The sequence below is a fragment of the Ochotona princeps genome, chromosome X (genome assembly GCF_030435755.1).
Source record: "Ochotona princeps isolate mOchPri1 chromosome X, mOchPri1.hap1, whole genome shotgun sequence".
Lineage (NCBI taxonomy): Eukaryota > Metazoa > Chordata > Mammalia > Lagomorpha > Ochotonidae > Ochotona > Ochotona princeps.
In genome coordinates this window covers 23,001,425-23,020,890 of record NC_080865.1, presented here as the reverse complement: position 1 = coordinate 23,020,890, position 19,466 = coordinate 23,001,425, and the positions used below count along the sequence as shown (strand labels likewise).

The following is a 19,466-nucleotide window of genomic DNA, read 5'->3' as shown; positions in this document are numbered from 1 at the left end:
ACTGAGACACAAACAGGTACACATATGGGATTGCAATGCCTTCAAGGCGAGGATGAAGCCACTAGGCTATCATGCTGAGCCCATATGTTTCATAATTCTACTAAGTTCATATTACATTTGATCTTGTCAAAATATTTTTTATAAAATATCAAAGCTAGTGGTTAATTGAGTCAATTTAATGGGAAAAATCTACTAGAACTTTGTTGTTTGATTTCAAATAAAGAATAAACTTCATATTAAAAAATAGACTCTGGTAGCATCCTATGATTTTTTTTTCAAAAAAGAATTTTATTTGTATTAGAAAGTCAGATTTACAGATATAAGGATCTTCCATCTGCGGATTCACTCCACAAGTGGTGGCAATGACCAGAGCTGAGCCGATCTGAAGCCAGGAGCAAGGAGCTTCTTCTGGGTCCCCACATGGGTGAGGGGTCCCAAGGCTTTGGGCCATCCTCAACTGTTTTCCCAGGCCACAAGCAGATAGGAAGTGGAGCAGCCTGGATTCAAACTGACACCCATATGGGATCCCAGTGCATGTAATGTAAAGACTTTAGCCACTAGGCTATAGGATAATTTTATTTTTCTATGTTTATAAAAATGTGCACCTTCTCTGGGTCCTGCGGCGTGGCCTAGCAGCTAAAAGTTCTCGCCTTGAACGCCCCGGGATCCCATATGGGCGCCAGTTCTAATCCTGGCAGCTCCACTTCCCATCCAGCTCCCTGCTTGTGGCCTGGGAAGCAGTTGAGGATGGCCCAAAGCTTTGGGACCCTGCACCCGCGTGGGAGACCAGGAAGAGGTTCCAGGTTCCCGGCATTGGATCGGCACGCATCAGCCCATTGCGGCTCACTTGGAGAGTGAATCATCGGATGGAAGATCTTCCTCTCTGTCTCTCCTCCTCTCTGTATATCTGGCTGTAATAAAATGAATAAATCTTTTAAAAAATGTGCACCTTCTCAAAATTTGACTAGTCACATAAATCTGGGTAGCATGGAATCTGCATCTCCAATGCCCTGGGTCCTGAGAAAATCCCCAATTCTATACATACAGGGTACCAAACTGAAAAGCCGTTTCTTTATTTTATCAGCAAATATTTGAGAATCTACTAAAGTCTACTCACAAATCTGAATCTAGGATCTTCTAGTCTAAAGGATATGATAATGTATGAGCATTGTTATATGATATGTGGGAAAAGCAATCACCCTCCAATCGGGGAAATCAGGCTGAACTTCAAGGAAAAGAAACTATTTAGTTGCTTTTTCTATATACTCCATGGGTGGTCACAGACATTACTTGAGCTACCATAAAGCCTGATCAGTGGTAAAATTTGGAAAGGTAAATTCAGCAACTCTTCTACAGAAGAAGTTAACAGAATATGAAGATCAGGTAAATTTTCACTGTAACAGCTGAGAACAAGTAGGGCCTGACCTAGGATAGAAATACAAGATCTTTACTAATGTATTGTTATGAAAGAATTGGTAAAGAAAAGGACCGTGTGGGTCCCAGCACGATAGTCTAGTGTCTAAATCCTTGCCTTGTATGTACCATGAGCCTATATGGGGACCAGTCCATATCCCAGCTGCTTCACTTCCAATCTAGCTCCCTGTTTGTGGCCTGTGAAGGCAGTTGAGGAAAGTCCAAAGCCTTGGGAACCTGCATGCATATGGGAGACCCGGAGAAAGCTCCTGACTCCTGCCTTTGGACCAGCTCAGCTCCGGCCTTTATGGCCACTTGGGGAAAGAACCAGTGAATGGGCGATCTTTTTCTCTTTATCTCCTCTCTGTATATCTGCCTTTCCAATAAAAATAGAAAAGGGTTATGACTATGTGGAATATGCATCTGAGGTTTAAATACTAAAGAAGTGAGATTCTTATATTCTTAAAACAAAAACAAAATAAAATGTGACTTTAAGTATTAGACACATGCTGAATAGCCAAATTAAGCACGCCAGAAGTAGGAGAGCATTTCTAGTTGAGGAGAAAGGACTGTACTTCTTCTTTTTTTTTTTTTTTTTTTTTTTAGGACTGTACTTCTAAATTGAGGAGATATCTACAAAGAAGTGATTGTTGATGATATGGGAAGAAAGGAGATGGATATATATATACAAACACACATATGGATATTTTTAAGGAAAAGTAGAGTGAGAATTTAAAAAATGAGTCACAGTGAACACAATGTCAGTGTTTATGGGTTGGAGGAGAAATGTCCAGGTATAATATAGGGAAAACAGAAGCAGGCAGTATAAACATATACAAAGGTGATAACCATTTGAAACTTACCAGAATGGGAGGACCAACTGTTTGCATCTCTCCTGATTCTTAAGTGTTCTCCTCTTACTGATCTGGCTCATGTTGATCTGGTTTCAGATTATTTTTAAGCCCAAAGAAGGCAAGAGCAAAGAGAAAATATAGTTATCACATGGCCCAGGCCTGAACATTGCAGCCATCTGTAGCCTGTAGCATGTACCACTGGATGAAAACGCTGTGTGTGTGTGTGTGTGTGTGTGTGTGTGTCTGCCTGTCTTTCCCTCTTCTATTTGAAACAGATTAAATCTACCAATATTAATGATCTCCATTCTCCACTGTGCTTTCCTGATGATGATCATTATACCTGTCAACTGTAGATCAACTTAAATTGAAACACAGTTTCAGAATAGAATAAATTCAGCATTAGATATTTAAAATCTTTGGGGGGGTAAAATCTTTTAGTTGAAAAAGGCTTTTTGACTGTTGTTCTATGTCTTGAGACATAACTTCTTTTTTTATTTTTTCCACCATACAGTTTGTAGGTAGAGGGATTCACCCCTCACCCTTCCCTTCCACCCTTCCAATCTTTCCTACCACCATATTTCCCTGTATTATCACAATAGTATAATCCCATGGTACAACTTTCAAGTTTAACTTCCTGATATTTCACTGTATCATGACACGGTAAAGTATAGGCAAAGGTAAAAAAAAAAAATGTAGAGGTGTATTTAGAAGTTTGACTGGGAGTCCAAATTTTATTCTGAAGTAGAAACACATACTGTATAGTACCTTTATTTTCTAGTCTGCAGGTCTCCCTTTTACAGTTCATTTATATGAATATATGCATATATATACATGTTTACATATACATGTATATATTGTACTTTGCATATTGGCTGTCTTATGTCAAACGGAACATATGATATTTGTTTTAGGGGGACTGACATCAATAAGCATAATGATTTCCAGCTGGGTCCAGCAAATTTTCATTCCTTTTATGACTGAGAAGTATTCCATCAAGTAGATGCACTAAAATTTCTTCTTTTTAAAATTTGTTTTATTACTTTATGATATAGTTCCATCATCTCTGGGATTTCCCCTCCCACCTTCCTAAAACCACATCCCCTCCCCTGCACTGATTTCCCCTATGTTATTACAGTAATATAGTCCTTCACAAACAGTCATAAGTCCATCACTCTGCTATTTAAGTGTATCCTGACATTGTGGGGTATGGGCAATGGCAGACAGTCCAGCATTCTATTGTCAAGATCTATTTAACAGTTTCATTTGGAGTCCACCTTTGATTTGGAAGTAGAAATGCATACATCTGGACATGATGGTCTGTATTACACAGTTACTATACATTCTCTTAAATGAGATGCCATAAAACAAAATCAACAGCAGGAAGAAAAACAGAAAATTTACAACATGAAGATAAATAACATGCTACTGAATGACCAATCTGTTGCTTATGAAATGAAAGAGAAAATAAAAAACCTTCTTGAAGCAAACAATGCTACTGTGTGACCTATGAGTCAGTGAGGAGATTAGCAAGAAGAAAAAAATTTTTTCTCTTTTTTAAAGATTTATTTATTTTTATTACAAAATCAGATATACAGAGAGCTGGAGAGACAGAGAGGAAGATCTTCCATCCAATGATTCACTCCCTAAGTGAGCGCAACAGCTGGTGCTGCACCAATCCAAAGCCAGGAGCCAAGAACCTCCTCCAGGTCTCCCATGCGGTGCAGGATCCCAAAGCATTGGGCCGTGCTCGACTGCTTTCCCAGGCCACAAGCAGGGAGCTGGATGGGAAGTGGAGCTGCTGGGATTAGAACCCACACCCATATGGGATCCCGGTGCGTTCAAGGCGAGGACTTTAGCCGCTAGGCCACACCGCCGTGCCCAAAAAAAAAAAAAAAAAAAAAAAAAAAAACTTTTTTGAAGTAATGAAAATAAAATCATAAATATTAAAATCCATTAGATATAGCAAAAACAATATTGAATTTATTTTTCCATTCCTCTGTTTACAGGCATCTGGGTTGATTCCTATTATCTTCACTATTTTGAATTGTGCTGCTATAAATACATGGTTACAAGTTGCTCTCCCACATGCAGATTTAATTTTCTTTTGGATATATTCCCAGGAGTGTGGTGGCTGGATCATATGGGAGCTATTGATTTTCACAGCTGTTGTACTAGTTTACATTCCCACCGACAGTGGATTAGGGCACCTTTTCCCCAACATCTTCACTAGTAATTATACTTTGCTGATTTTTTTTCATGTGGCTCACTCTCACTGGAGTTAGATGGCACCTCATTGTGGTGTCGATTTGCATATCCCTAATAGCTAGAACACCTGAGCATTTCTTTTTTATGTGGCTATTATCGTTTTAAATTTCATCTTTTGAAAAATATCTGCTTATGTCCTTTGCCCATTTCTTAACAGGGTTGAGTATTTTGCTGTTGTTGAGTTTCAGGAGCTCTTTGCAGATATTGGATATTAATCCCATATCTGTTGTGTTGTGTGTGAAGATATTCTCTCATTCTATTGGCTGACTCCTTGATTTGTTTATCATTTCCTATGCTGGACAGAAGCTTCTTCGTTTGATGTAGTCCGATATGCTTATTTTGACTTTGACTTTGCGATTGGTGTCTTTTCTAAAAAATCTGTGCCTATGCCTATTCCTTATAGATGTGCCCTATATTTTCCACAAGCAATCTGATATTGCCTGGGTGTAGGTTTAGATCCTTGATCCATTTAGATCTGGTTTTTGTATAAACTGAAAGGTAGAGAAGTCTTGTTTCTTACTTCTGAAAGCAGATATCTAATTTTTCCAGCAGCATTTGTTGAAGAGACTATCCTTTCTCCCTAGGTTTTTTTCAACATTTCTTGTTGAAGGCTAATTAACTATAGATGTGTGGGCTCACTTCTGAGGTTTCTATTCTGTTCCATTGATCTTTTTCTCTGTTTTTGTAATAGTACCAGGCTGTTTTGATTACCACCACCATGCAGTACCTCTTGAAATCTATGATTGTGATTCCTCCAACTTTGCTTTTGTTGTTTAGTTTAAGATGGCTTTGGCTATTCAGGGTCTCATGTGTTACCAGATGGGTTTTTCCATCATCTTTTCTAGCTCTGAGAAGAATGTTGAAATTTTGATTGGGATGACTCTGAATCTGTACATTACTTTCAGTAATATAGAAATTTTGATTATGTTGATCCTGACCAACAAACACAGTAAAGTTCTCCATCTTTTGATGTCTTCTATTTCTTTCTTTAATGTTTTGTAATTTTCATTGTAGAGGTATTTCATGTCTTTGGTTGGGTTTCTTTCAAGTTATTTAAGATTCTTCCCACTTTGAATAGGGGTGATCTTTCTCAGCCATGGAATTATTTGTGTATACTAAAGAAATTGATTTATGTTCATTGTTTTTGTATACTACTATCTTACTAAACTCTCTTATGAGTTCAGTGGTCTTTTTGTTAAGTTTTTTGGTTCCTGTACGTAATATAAACATATAACCTGAGAAGAGAGATAATCTCACTTCCTCATTTCCAATTGAATTCTTTAATTTCTTTTACTTGCCTGATGGCTCTGGCAGAACTTCCAATATTATGTTATCAGTTCAAAACAATAGAAAGAGAGGCAATCCTCCCAAATTCCTTCTATGAAACCAGCATCACCTTAATACCCAAACCAGAAAAAGACACAACAGCGAAAGAGAACTACAAACCAATATCCCTGATAAACACCAATGCAAAACTCAACAAAATACTAGCCAACAGATTCCAACAATGCATCAGACAATTCATTCAAACCAGACGGCATTTATCCCTGGCATGAAAGAATGGTGTAACATACACAAGTCAATAAATGTGACATACCACATCAACAAAATAAAGAATAAAAATCACAGGCTCATCTCAGTAGATGCAGAGAAAATATCTAGTAAAATCCAATATCGATCAAAGCAATATACGAAAAATCTAATTCCAACATCCTTAATGGGGAAAAGCTTGAAGCTTTCTCACTATGATCCAAAACCAGGAATATACTTTTGACTATAGGGACAAAATAAAACTCACTTCCTGAGATTCAAATCATATAGTTCTGTTAATTCCAGTAGTCTGAAAATCATGAACTACCTAGAAATCATTTTATGGTTTTAACTTTTCAGGGAAAAATTTTTATTAGGTATAATAAGAAGCTAATAACTGCGTTGCAAGGTCCGTATAAAAGAACAAATTCCCGTCTTTTGCAACAAAATGTATGCAAGAAGACCATTATGCTTAGTGAAATAAGCCAGTTCCAAAAAGACAATGTTTTCAGTGAAATGTAGTAGTTAATACAGAATACAAAAAAGACATAAGAATGAAAATGACTTCCTATGATTTCATTATTTTTAGCCCTTCTCTATACACCTGTAGAACAGTGGACTTTCTACTCTTTATTTGTTGAACATCATGGTTAGTGGTACATTAAGCTTGTGATCATGAAATTATGTTACTGCAAAAATTAAAGGGAAAAAAAGGAATGAAGGAGTGTGAGTTGACGGAGGGAAGGAAGCATGGTTAATTTTTTAGAACTGCATCAAATACATGAAGTCTGTTCTTTATATACTAATAAAAATGTTATAGATGTATTATTTGAAAGGCAGAGTTAAGGGGGTGGGGGACTTTCCATTGCTTATTTATTACCTATAATGGCTGCAAAACCAGGGCTGAGCCAGGCAGAAGACAGGAAAACTGGATCTCCCATGAGGGTATCAGAGGCTCAAACACTTGGGTCATCCTCTGCAGCTTTCCCATGTGCATGAAAAGGGTCAGCCTTTCAGAGAGGGTATACCTAAGAAGCCGTTGAACTTGACTGGACAATAAGATGCTGGACTCTATGTTTGGTATATGCTTGCAATGGGGGAATCTCAACTGAACTTGAACTGTGGTTATGCAACAAGGTGGAGGAATCCACCATGGTGGGAGGGTTTGGGGAGGGGTGGGGAGAACCCAAGTACCTATGAAACTGTGTCACATAATACAATGTAATTAATGAATTAAAAATAATAAATAAATAAAAAAGACACGAAAAAAATAAAAAAAGAAAAGGGTCAGCCTTGTCATGAACTGGTGCCCATATGGGATGCTGGCATCACAGGTAGCAATTGAAGTGCTATACCACTACATTGGCCCAGCATATTGATAGTATTTAGAGCTGAGGTGAGCTAAGAATCCTAGTATCATATTCTAAAAAGGAAATTAAGAAACAACAGGTTATTTGGAGGATAAATGATTCCTTATTCTTAGGGGAAAAAAATAAGAAATTTGGAATGCTGTGTTAAAAAATTGAGATCACATGACATTAGTCCTCAAACATATGAAGTGTTCTTATGTAAAAAAAAAAGAGGAATGATATCAGATTTTAATGTTTCCTTCATTGTATAAAATGAATGGAAACTATTAAAACAATATCTTTTCTATAACCATTCAGTTAATTAATATTCTCAGTCCCCATATATAAGAACTGGCTTTCAGTAAACATTTAATTATTCCAAATTTACTTTTGTGTTCTCTCCAACAGAAAACCATCACAACATACACAGTCTCAAAATCATTCTTCCACAGTCAAGCCCAGTGTAGTTTTCTCTCTTTTCTTTCCAACAGAGTGAAATGGACAAAGGTTCAACTAGGTGAAAGCAATAGAGTAAGAGCACACTATGATCTAAATATGTGGCTTTAATAAGCAGTTAAGGTTCCCCAGGATCTGAACATGAAAAGCATGGAAATCAGCATTTCATCACTTTTTTCAATGAATTTCTCTTAGTCTTTACAAAAGACAATAATGACAAAGTCCATTTATACCCCCAACATTATTCTGAGATGTTTATCATTATTGAATTCTTTATGAAAATTAATAAGGACCTGTTTTGTTGTTTCCCAGAAATGGCACATTTGGAGATGTTTGGGGGGGGGTTGAATGCTTTTCTTTCCTACTGCTTACTTTGCAGAGCAGTGACTTCAATTTTTTTTGTTTTTGACAGACAATAAAGATTATGATGCATATTTATCATACACCAAAGTGGATCCTGACCAGTGGAATCAAGAGACTGGGGAAGAAGAACGGTTTGCCCTTGAAATCTTACCTGATATGCTTGAAAAACATTATGGATATAAGTTGTTTATACCAGACAGAGATTTAATACCAACTGGAAGTAAGTTAATGTTTTCATTTGAGAGTATAAATATTTGTGTGAAGGCCTATGTAGTGATCATATATTTGCAGATTTTTAAATCTTACTTCTTCACAAGTTATTTATGCTTATTTCTCAAGAAAGGAATGTCTTTATGTGCTCAAATATAATTTGGAGGACAGACATTTGGCACAGTGGTTAAGACATCATGAGTAATGCCAATATCGCCTATCAGAGTACTTGGGCTTGCATCCTGGCTCTGCTTCCAATCCCTGTTTCTTACTAATGCAAACCCTGGGAGACAGGAGGTGATGCTTCAAGTACTTGGGTACCTGCTGTCCATGTGGGAGACCAAAAGTAAATTCTAGCTACTGGATTCAGCCTGGCCCAGCCCTGGATATATGGACATTTAGGGAATAAACTAACAGATGGGAAATTTCTGTCTGTCGCTGTTTCTCAGCATTTCAAATACAATGAAATACATAGTTAAGTAATTTTTTAAAGAAATATATTTTTGTTAGAGAAGGGAAGACATTTCAATTATCCTACAAAATATTGTCAGTTTGTGAGCCTGCATAATTAATGAACCTAATGAGAGCTTTATCTCTTTGGAAAATATTTCTAACATTAGAAGAAACAAAGCCCCTAATATTCCAAGTGGCCACTGGGTAATTTTGCCTTTTCAAGGTTTTATTCAGCAAAAACACAATTTAATATATGAAAGAGAATTGACTGAGGCATTCTTGAAGAAATGTCTGATTCAATATTTTGGATCTGCCTTGTTTCTCTTTTGTAGCATACATTGAAGATGTGGCAAGATGTGTAGATCAAAGCAAACGGCTGATTATTGTCATGACTCCAAATTATGTAGTTAGAAGGGGCTGGAGCATTTTTGAACTGGAGACCAGACTTCGAAACATGCTTGTGACTGGAGAAATTAAAGTGATACTAATCGAATGCAGTGAACTACGAGGAATTATGAACTACCAGGAGGTAGAGGCCCTCAAGCACACCATCAAGCTCCTGACGGTTATTAAATGGCATGGACCAAAATGTAACAAGTTGAACTCTAAGTTCTGGAAACGTTTACAATACGAAATGCCTTTTAAAAGGATAGAACCCATTACACATGAGCAAGCTTTAGATGTCAGTGAGCAGGGTCCTTTTGGGGAGCTGCAGACTGTCTCAGCCATTTCCATGGCCGCAGCCACCTCCACAGCTCTAGCCACTGCCCACCCAGATCTGCGTTCGACCTTTCACAACACGTACCATTCACAAATGCGTCAGAAACACTACTACCGAAGCTATGAGTACGACGTACCTCCTACCGGCACCCTGCCTCTTACCTCCATAGGAAATCAGCATACCTACTGTAACATCCCTATGACACTCATCAACGGGCAGCGGCCTCAGACAAAATCGAGCAGGGAGCAGAATCCAGATGAGGCCCACACAAACAGTGCCATCCTGCCGCTGTTGCCACGGGAGACCAGTATATCCAGCGTGATTTGGTGACAGAAAACCAAGGGCCATCCCTTCCCTGGGAGTTTGAATGGAATCTGCAGTCCAGTGCCTGGAACTAACTCCTCGACTGCTGCTGTTAAAAACATGCATTACAATCTCTAGAACACGAGGAAAAACAGGGTCTTGTACATATGTTTTTTGGAATTTCTTTGTAGCATCAGTGTCTTCCTGTTTTACCATGTCTCTTTCCATTACGTTTTTTCACTTTGTTTTATATGTCATTGGAATTTGTAATTTACATTTTTTTTTAAAGAGACTGAGGTATAGATAGAAAACCCTTTTTTGCTTCATTAGTTTAGTTTTAGAATGGGTTTTAATTTCCTTTTCTAAAAATTTTATTTTGCTGTTAACATTTCCTTGGGGTGCTTGGACAAATCTTTCCGATGGGACAAGGAGCACCGGATCCTCACTCGGGTTCTGCCTAGGATCAGCTGGGCCCCATTGGCCTTCAGAGCGCAGTGCGACACACGACAGCATTGCCACTTGGGAGAAAAAATTAAAGAGAGAAGACCATTTGTGCATAGGAGGGCCCCGCCAGTCAGAGCCCTGAATCTCTTCCTTGTCCCGCCTCATTCCCCACTTCTACCCTTCTAATGGCGGCATGATATGTAAACTGTAGAGGGGTAGGGGTGGGCCTAACTGTCTTAACATAGTCAATTCACTGCTCTTCAGAATACACTCTAGACCCAGAGGTGTGCTAGTCACTCACTTGACAGTGACCACTACAGAGTGTTGAGAAGATCAAGGGCATGAAATTGGGGAAGAGTGTTATTTCCGTTTTTTTTTTTTTAATTAGTTGATGTATCCTTATATATATAAATATATATATATATAAATATATATAAAACAAAAGAAAACAACAAAAAAAAAAACCACAAAAAGCAAAAAAAAAAAAAACCAAAAAACAAAAAAAAAAATGAAGCCCTATATTTGATCACTTCCTGGAAAGGCATGAATGTGTTTGTGGCTATTTTTGTTTAATATTCTATTTCCTCTTTTCACTCTATATTTTTTCTGCAAATGAGATTATGTGCAAATGCCAGGCAGGTTAACTCAAAAAGGTGAATCAACGCAAGGCAAAATGAAATTTGCATTGGAGGCTTCGGAACCAAAGGGAAGGACAGGATGTGTCATCAGATGTTTTGTCACCTTGTATTATATGAATTGTTATTTTCTAAAGAGTCAGAGAAGATCTGTGAAACTATTGTGAGGTCCTGTTGTGTTTAAATGTTAATTCACTTGTATTTAATTTTCAAGGCTACTTTCAGAATTGGTTTCAGTTTGTGAACATGAACAACACATTAATATCAAGGTATTTAAGAACTCAGGAAGTCAAATATACAGAGATCAGTATTTTGAAAATAAACATCATTTACAGTGCATAGTTTTCAAGTTAGATCAGAAGGTGAACTAATTTTCTTGCATTAAAAAGTTCATTTTAACTATATAATTCAATCTTTTAGAAACAGAAAGCTGATGCTCCCAGGAAATTCATCCTTCAGCATTTAGCTTTACGTTTGAAATCAGACATAAGCAGTTAATTCATATTCATAGTAAGGTGATACCATCACAAAGGAAACTGCAGAGAGCAGAGTTGTTAAAAGGAAATATTACCTATGTAGCTTTTAGTTTTTAAAAAAGTTAACGTGATAATAAAAAAACACTAAGAGTAGAACTTAAAACATTACATCGGAGATTCAATGTAGAACTTCCATCCCAGTCATCGTCTGTGGGCTTGTGTAGTGACCATTGTATGTTTGGTTTATTCCTATCACTGTATAATGAGAAACAATCTACAGCTTTGATAACAGTACTAATGTTTGAGCTTGCCACCAAAAAGGAAAAAAAAAAGTAGAAAGAAAGGAAGGAAGGAAGAAAGAAAATAAAGCAACCTATAAACTGCAGTAGAGTTCCTGGGGGAGGATTGAACTGCAAATGTGTGAGGGATGAGTATAAGCATTTGGTAAGAATGCGAAGGTGGCAGTGTCTGTGCTGCAAGGTACAGGAGCCTTGGGATTGCACTGATCTTTATTTGTTTAAAAAGTGGTATTTTCCTGACAACTCGACTGGGTCCTTCTCTACAATCTGTCTATATTTCTCTGCTCCCCTTGAATCTATGTTATATTTCCACAAACCAGAACTGAAGCTGCAAGGACATATAAAAATTTAAGGTCAGCTTTGCACATTGTATTATTTTCAGAAGCTGAGAAGGCCATTGTTTACTTTGTGCTATGGACACCTGTCAGGGACTGGTGGCAATGAACCTCATTGGACTGGATTCCAAACTCCCCAGTGCTCAGAAAACTGTAAATGTGGCAATGGCCTGGTTTCTTTCTTTGTGCCTTTTTTGTTTTCACATGCACGATGGAAGTGTGGAATAAATGTAGAGGAAATAATCAGACCACAGTCATGTTTTAGGCATCCATAGGTGTTAATTTAGCTGCATTGGGAGTACATTTTTTGTTCTATTTTTAGTGTAGATTTAAGCACTTTGAATAGCATGATTCAGGGATCGATGGGTAATATTTGATATTCTGACAGCTTAAGAAAATTTTTTCTTCTAATGCTTTGTCATATTTTTAAAAATGAAATAAATGCAGAAGAAGCTATTTATGGCTTTAGAAACATTCTTCCCAAGCATTCCTCTATCAGCTCCATGCGAGAACAAATGAACAAATGAAGGAAACTGTCATGTGTTCACGTGCTCTATGTTTAACAAAAGTTCTGTTAGAAATTACAATAAAAAGAGAAAAAAAATGTAATTCCCCCAGTGCCTAGGTTTCATCCTTCTCTTACTGTGGTGGGGGGCTATCGGTGATAAAAATATTCTAGTCATAGAAACACAATCAGATACATGAATATGTTAGCCAAGCTAGGGGAGAGAATGGACATCCAGACTTGTGTATGTGTGATGTTTGTTACAGTGTGTTTTTCATCAATCACAGCTTGGACTCTGAATGACATATTATAGATGTAAAAGTCCATCTGGTTCTTTAGTGTAACCTTAACTTGCTACTTATGTGCAACCTACCCTTTATTCTGGTGCTTATATATTTGATCATTTAATTTGTATCCCATTCCTCAGAACTCCAATGGGCAAAAAAGACATTTCTATCTTGGGTAGCCTGCTGATTTACATTTAGCCCAAATCTATGAAGCAAATCGAGACATAATGAGTCAAGTGATCTGAGCCTTCTATATTTCTACAGCTAAACACCTGATTGTTCAGTAAACCATTTTGTGATTACTTTCGTCATAGTATATGTATTTGGATTGTGACTTAATCTTATATAGGTACAAATTTCTTCCGTATTTCATTATTATTTAGCAACTTATAATAAGAGCAGATATTAACTGAGAGCCCATCCCTAAACTCTTAAGTTTTGTTCATCCTAATACAGTAATTAAGTTCTTAGATACCATTTATGTAAACCGAGATCACCATTTCTAGGAGTGTATTTGTGAAGTATTTTCTGATTCAGGTATCATATCCTAGTTCCCCTTTATCACAGGAGTATTTTTTTAATCTCATACTTAATTCTCTTATTAGTTTAGGCTTATGTCATTAGCCCCAGAACAAAGCTTACTGAAATTCAAAGAATAGCATCAGCATTGTACAAGTTTAGTAACTGAATGGAACTAAGAGGATACAGATACAGAAGAGGAGGAAAATTCCCTCACTATCTCTGATCTGAAATCATTTGGCCATTTTAATTTACTAAGGACACTGGATTAACAGAGGTAAAATATTATTATATGGGCTATAAACCCCACTTTCACATGCACATTTCCTATCACAAAAGAATTTTTCTAATAATATATGCACTTATGACAAAGAGATGATAAGATAACCTGACTCACTGGAAGAAGGTTGTCAGTGGATGCAGAGGCTATTCCTTGACTGTAAAGGCATCTTTCACACATATTTTACTTTTACACAAAGACAGTAACCAACATTCAAAATTAAATTATTCATAACAGACTTTAAATTTGGTTTCAGGCATAATAGATTTATAAAACAATGAAAAGAGAAATGAATCTTCAAAATTCCAGACATTATTTATGTGTGTTAAACTGTCCTATTGGGTGATAGTTTTAAGATATCAATCAACTTTAAAAGTACTGAAGTTTGGATTTAGAGTATATTCTCAAAAACTAATTCCTGGCTAAATTCATACATCTTGCATGCACTATTGTATCTATTATTCCTTACCTTCCTTCATGAAAAATTAGGGGATGACAAATGTTCTGATGAACGGAATTCCTCTTCTGAAATGGCTTCACTTTGTGGGAGACCTAGTAAATGGTAAAGAAAACCTTGAATGATAACAAATCATTTATGCCTAGATAAGGAAACATTGGATATACTGTGATAGCTCACCCATTTCTCCTTCCACTCAAAATACAGTTTGGGAGAATGTGAAACCATATAATTTGTCAATGATACTTATTTTATTAAACTTCTGTTTGGTCTGTGTTTACTCAAGTATCTAACAACAAACCAAGACTTCACCCACTAAAGAGAGAACAGGCATTTGACACAATTTTCCAAGAGGACCTAGTTTTATTTTCCAAAGATTGAAAGTTAAACATTTGATTTCCAGCAATTATATATTTGCCAGTTTTATGACTTATGCTATGATTTTGGAACAATATGGAGTATTTTGACAATAAAGTAAGGTGGTGTTTATTTCGAGTTTTACTTATAATTGATACCAAAATGACTATTCGTGGTCTGTTAACACATTGAAATACTTACTGTCACAAGGAACTATAAGAAAAAACCAAATCTGAATCAGGTTAGAGTAAGCTGCTGCTACTGAAGATGATTTGTTAATCTGAATATTATGTGCCTTATCATCTTCAAACTTCAGTAACATTAAAAGAAAATGTCAGATTTACAAGGAAGAACTTAGTTCCAATCTTTCATTTAGTATAATGTCTTCCTTGCAGGCTCAGGCCATAAAAAAATTTATCTTTGTTTACAAACATGCAAGGTATGTATTTTATATATCACAAATATGATATATATCTAAATTCTGAATACTCATTTGTAAATTCTCTTGCAAACAGCCTCTGGGTCCACTGACACATTTCTGAACTCTTCATTAAAATAAGCAAAGTAGTTCCTATTGTGTTTTCTACCATTCACCATTGATGTATCCTACAGGGTCCATAAGTCTGAAAAGCATTCTCTTTCTAAGAAAGATAATCACTCTAAAAAAAAAAATTCACTACACTGTATTCCCTCTACTACTAAACGAATTGAATTTAAAAAACTGCACATGAACTTTTGAAAGAATTACATGTAATATTGATGTTGTGTAAATTTCAATCTTCACATCCAGATACGTTTAAGTTTCAAAGGGCATGCTGTGTCATTAAAAAAAAAGACTTACTGTGAAATGACATTATTACATAGTGCATGAATATGTGGCAAAGTAATTTGGATCTATCTTTACTAGTAAATAAGAGATTAAATTTGGGGAGATCAGATGTGAGTGTTTTAAGTTAATTTTCAACTGAAACGACATCTTAATGTTAGGATACATGGGCAGTTGTCCGTATTCCTTGCAGTATATGCTCCTGTTAAATAGAATCTTTAGTGTATTCTTTCCACCAGAGTAGTAGAGGTATGTTCATATAATCTGCTACTGAAATGCAAAACCTTTTAAGTTTTCAGAGTTCAAGGGAACCCAAATAGGAAAGTGGATGTAGTCATTTTCCTCTACTGGTGTTCAAGTCATATTTTAAACTCAGACACTCTCAGATCTGTTCAACGGTCAGTAAAAAGTGCATTTTACGTAGTGTTTCCCTTTAGTTTTGCCTACCCTTTTTGATTTTGTAAAATCTAGAACGTATGTAACTCATGCGTAGGTGATGGAGGCGTTCCTTTTTTTTCTTAGAATACTTACAACTATATATTTTGTTTTGCTTTGACTAGCAATAGGAAAATAGACAAATATAAGTGTAAAATGAGAAATTTTAAAACTCGAATTATAATTTGTGTTTTATAGTCGTTTCATAAGTCTGTTGCTCTCTATGAGTATGCTCTCTATATATCCTGTAAAAATAAATTTATATGTTACATAGAAATTCAAGAAATTAAATTATTTATTAAGCTACAAGTGTTTCTTCTGGTTTCTACCTGATCATAGATAAAAATAAATTAATGATGTATTGTTGGAATATATGTAAGTATGTTTGTTAATTTGATAACACTTGTTCTTTTCCTTCCCTCTCTGTTTATGTATTGTATAAACATTTCTTCTGCCTAAATTCCTGTGGTATGTGTGAAAAAAGTGTCTTAAAAATATCCAATTGAAAGGAAAGGAAAGCAAATAGAAAAGAAAAGGAGAAGGAAAAGGAAAAGATCCTTTGCTAAAAAATCAAGTCCACTTACAACCCTTATTTTCTTCACTACTGGGTTATGGAGAACGTTAGCTCACTAGCTCAATCACTTGAAAGTCATTATCACATAAATTTCTTTTTCAAAGTTAAATTTCATTTTTGTTTTTTCATAAACCACTTTGCAGAATGAAAAGGATGATAACCTATCAGTTCTTCTTTGCCTTCTACTTTCCTTACTTGTTGCTCCCAGGTATTTTATACCTTTCTCTTGAAGTACTAGTGACATAATAACCTTAAAATAAATTCCCCTAAAGTAATATTTAAAGACACCAGGACACTTCATCATCTTCTTTTCTGCTCCACTTTCATTTACTCATGGTGCACAGCCATTCCTAAAGGGAAGTATTTTTGGCCTTACTTATCATTTTAGCTTGAAGATAAATAACATTATTATTTATTTATTTAAGGGGGAAGACAGAAGTGGTAAATCTTTTCACCAAAACAAATAAAGTGAATAACCATAACCTTCTTAGAATAAATGGGCTATTTAGGCAGAATTTGTATTTAGGAGGCTAGCATTTTAAAGAAACACTTAACAAAGATGATACAGAGATAAATCATTAACACTGAAAGTAATAAAAACATCGGGTTATTTCATGTTGGACTCCTAAGTAAAAAACATTTAATATTTCTACTTCATATTTAAATGTGAGAAAATAACCTATATTGAAAAAGCAAAATGACATAAGGATCATGACTCAATATATCTTTCACAATATACTTTCAAAGATCCATAACTGCTTTGAAATAAGCAATCAAACATCCTGCTTTTCCTATTATTCTAAGAATTATTTAGCAATTATGTACCTGAAAGGCAATCTGTGATCTAACAGCAAATCTCTTTTAGGTAATCTAAGGCTGAAAAAGAACTATTACTGATCATTTTTTTCCCTAAATAAAATGGGAAGGGAAGTTGATTACTAAATATCATAATGTAATACTTTTGGCTTGCTTGGTTCTGTGACATAAGGATTTAGGGAAAAGGGAAGTTCTTTTGCAGCATCCTTCTCAGGGGTCTGGTGCTGATAGTCCTAATTCCTGTGTGTCCTTAGAATTACTTGGGAAGGCTGTAAATGGCTAAAAGTCTCAGACATTCTAACTGGGCTGGAGTTTTTCCCTAATGTTAGATCTTTTCTAATAAGCTCTCCATGTGCTTGTATAGGACAAAGCAAGTCAGTCTGTAACTGTAGACTTCAAGAGAATTACCTGGAAACAGTCTTGAAAGTGAAAATTTGTATAGAACTCAGCTAAACCTGCAGTGTACGCCAACATTCATATATTTAACAAGCTCCCAAGGTGATTCTAATGAAGATTCACAGATTACTTTTTAAGAAACATAGGTGTAGGGTTTGTTATTTCCGTGATTGCCACTAATGTCACTCTTTGATGTGGAAAATTAATGGTAGAAGATAAATATCATTATAAACTGGGTCTTCATTGAACCAAGAATTTTTCCAAAATTGTTACATCAAGACTCACACTGAAAAATTTCCAATTAAAAAAAACCTGTGGAAAATTATACTTTATCTATGATTATCTCAAGAAGAAAGGAAGAAGAAAAAGAATTAACCAAGAAAGCCCAGTCCAGGGTTGCCATGGAGCAAACATGTTTCAAAAACTGAATTACACCATTCAGGAGGAAAAATAAGCTAATTAGCAGCTAAGTGTCAATTAAAACCGCATCTTCCTTCTAAGGGGCAGAAGGTCTGTTTCAAGTTATTTTTATTTGTTAAAAGAAAATAGCACACAGATTCTGAGGACACTTGGGTGTGGAAATACACAAATATCTAATTAAATTATATGGACTAAATAACCAATTATTTCCCTAAAATAATCAATTCATCAAAAGATTAATAAGGGATGCTTTTTTAGCATAGGAATCACTTGCATTATTTGTGAAAAGATAGATTCCATTCAAATTTTCTCAAACAACTGAACTCTAGGCAATTACTGGAACCTGATAATTTGGGGAATGCTATACTGGTGAGTGACACAAACTATAAGACTATATTAATAGTGCCAATAAGTGTAATTACATGTGATCTGATCAGTTAAGTGCATCATAATGAATTATCTCAGTAAAATAACAACCTACTTACCATGAGAAAATAATTGAGATCTGTATTTTGCCCATCGATTACTTGGTCTGACAAAGTAATTGCGGCTTCATATTTGTCTCACTGGGTTAATTCTAACCTTTGTGTCCCTGATGTTATGCTGGAAATTACTACCAGTATTGAGATCCTTAGATTCTGTTTCTTAAAAATATGCATTCTTTGATGGAAGATAGTCATAAAGCAATCATATCACTGATCCTGAGTGTATATTATAAGGTAGGACTCTTGTTATTAAGAGGAAATATTCTTATACATTCCTCATGGAAGAGTCACATCCAAGAGAGTTGGCTCTAAGTTTCTAAGATTTCACTGATATTTTAGTGACTGCCACAGTCAGCTGTAGGCCTTCTTAGCATCTACAGAGCCTTACAACACTTGAACATCACAAAAACAATCTTCAGCAATAAATTTGATGACCACATGGCCTTTGATTTTTCTACCCTGAACTGAAAGAGACAACACATCAGTTTAGTTCAGTTTATTTTCAGAACTTATTCTGGAAAACAACAGTTTAAAATTACTAACTACAATTTTGTCACAATTGACAGTAAGAAGCATTTAGAGTGCTAAATTAATGTACATGTGTGCGTGTATATGTAATGTGTGTGCAATCTGAGATTCAAAACACATTATCATTTTATTTGAATTTGCTTCATCAAGATATGTGCTACATTAAATAAACAGCTATGAGTTACCAAGGTAATGGACTCCACAAGAAAATTACCTGGTAAATCATTTTTGCATGGGCTAAAAATAAATACCCAGGATTTTGTTCAACTAGCTTTTCTTTAAGGACACGCATTTTATCATAGAAGAGAGTCAGCTCATTCTTACTTCTCCTATAAAAATTCTGTGACTGTCTCCATTTGCTGCTTTTTCCATTACATGGGATCCTGAATTATTTATTTATAAAGAATGGGGGCAGTTTTGCACTCAGCAACTATCATAAGAAAAGCCTGTGAAAGCACCAAACTTATTACCATGG

General features: G+C 35.7%; 1 protein-coding gene across 1 annotated transcript in view; it reads left to right on the top strand.

Moving 5' to 3' along the window:
* IL1RAPL1 (interleukin 1 receptor accessory protein like 1) overlaps window positions 1-10,835 on the top strand; it is a 1,231,223-nt gene extending 1,220,388 nt beyond the window's left edge. The window contains exons 11-12 of the mRNA XM_058658644.1: window positions 8,280-8,450; window positions 9,226-10,835. Of these exons, the coding sequence (XP_058514627.1) occupies window positions 8,280-8,450; window positions 9,226-9,944 (890 nt within the window). The 3' untranslated portion in view covers window positions 9,945-10,835. The remainder of the gene's footprint in view (window positions 1-8,279; window positions 8,451-9,225) is intronic.
* Window positions 10,836-19,466: the final 8,631 nt, after the last annotated feature.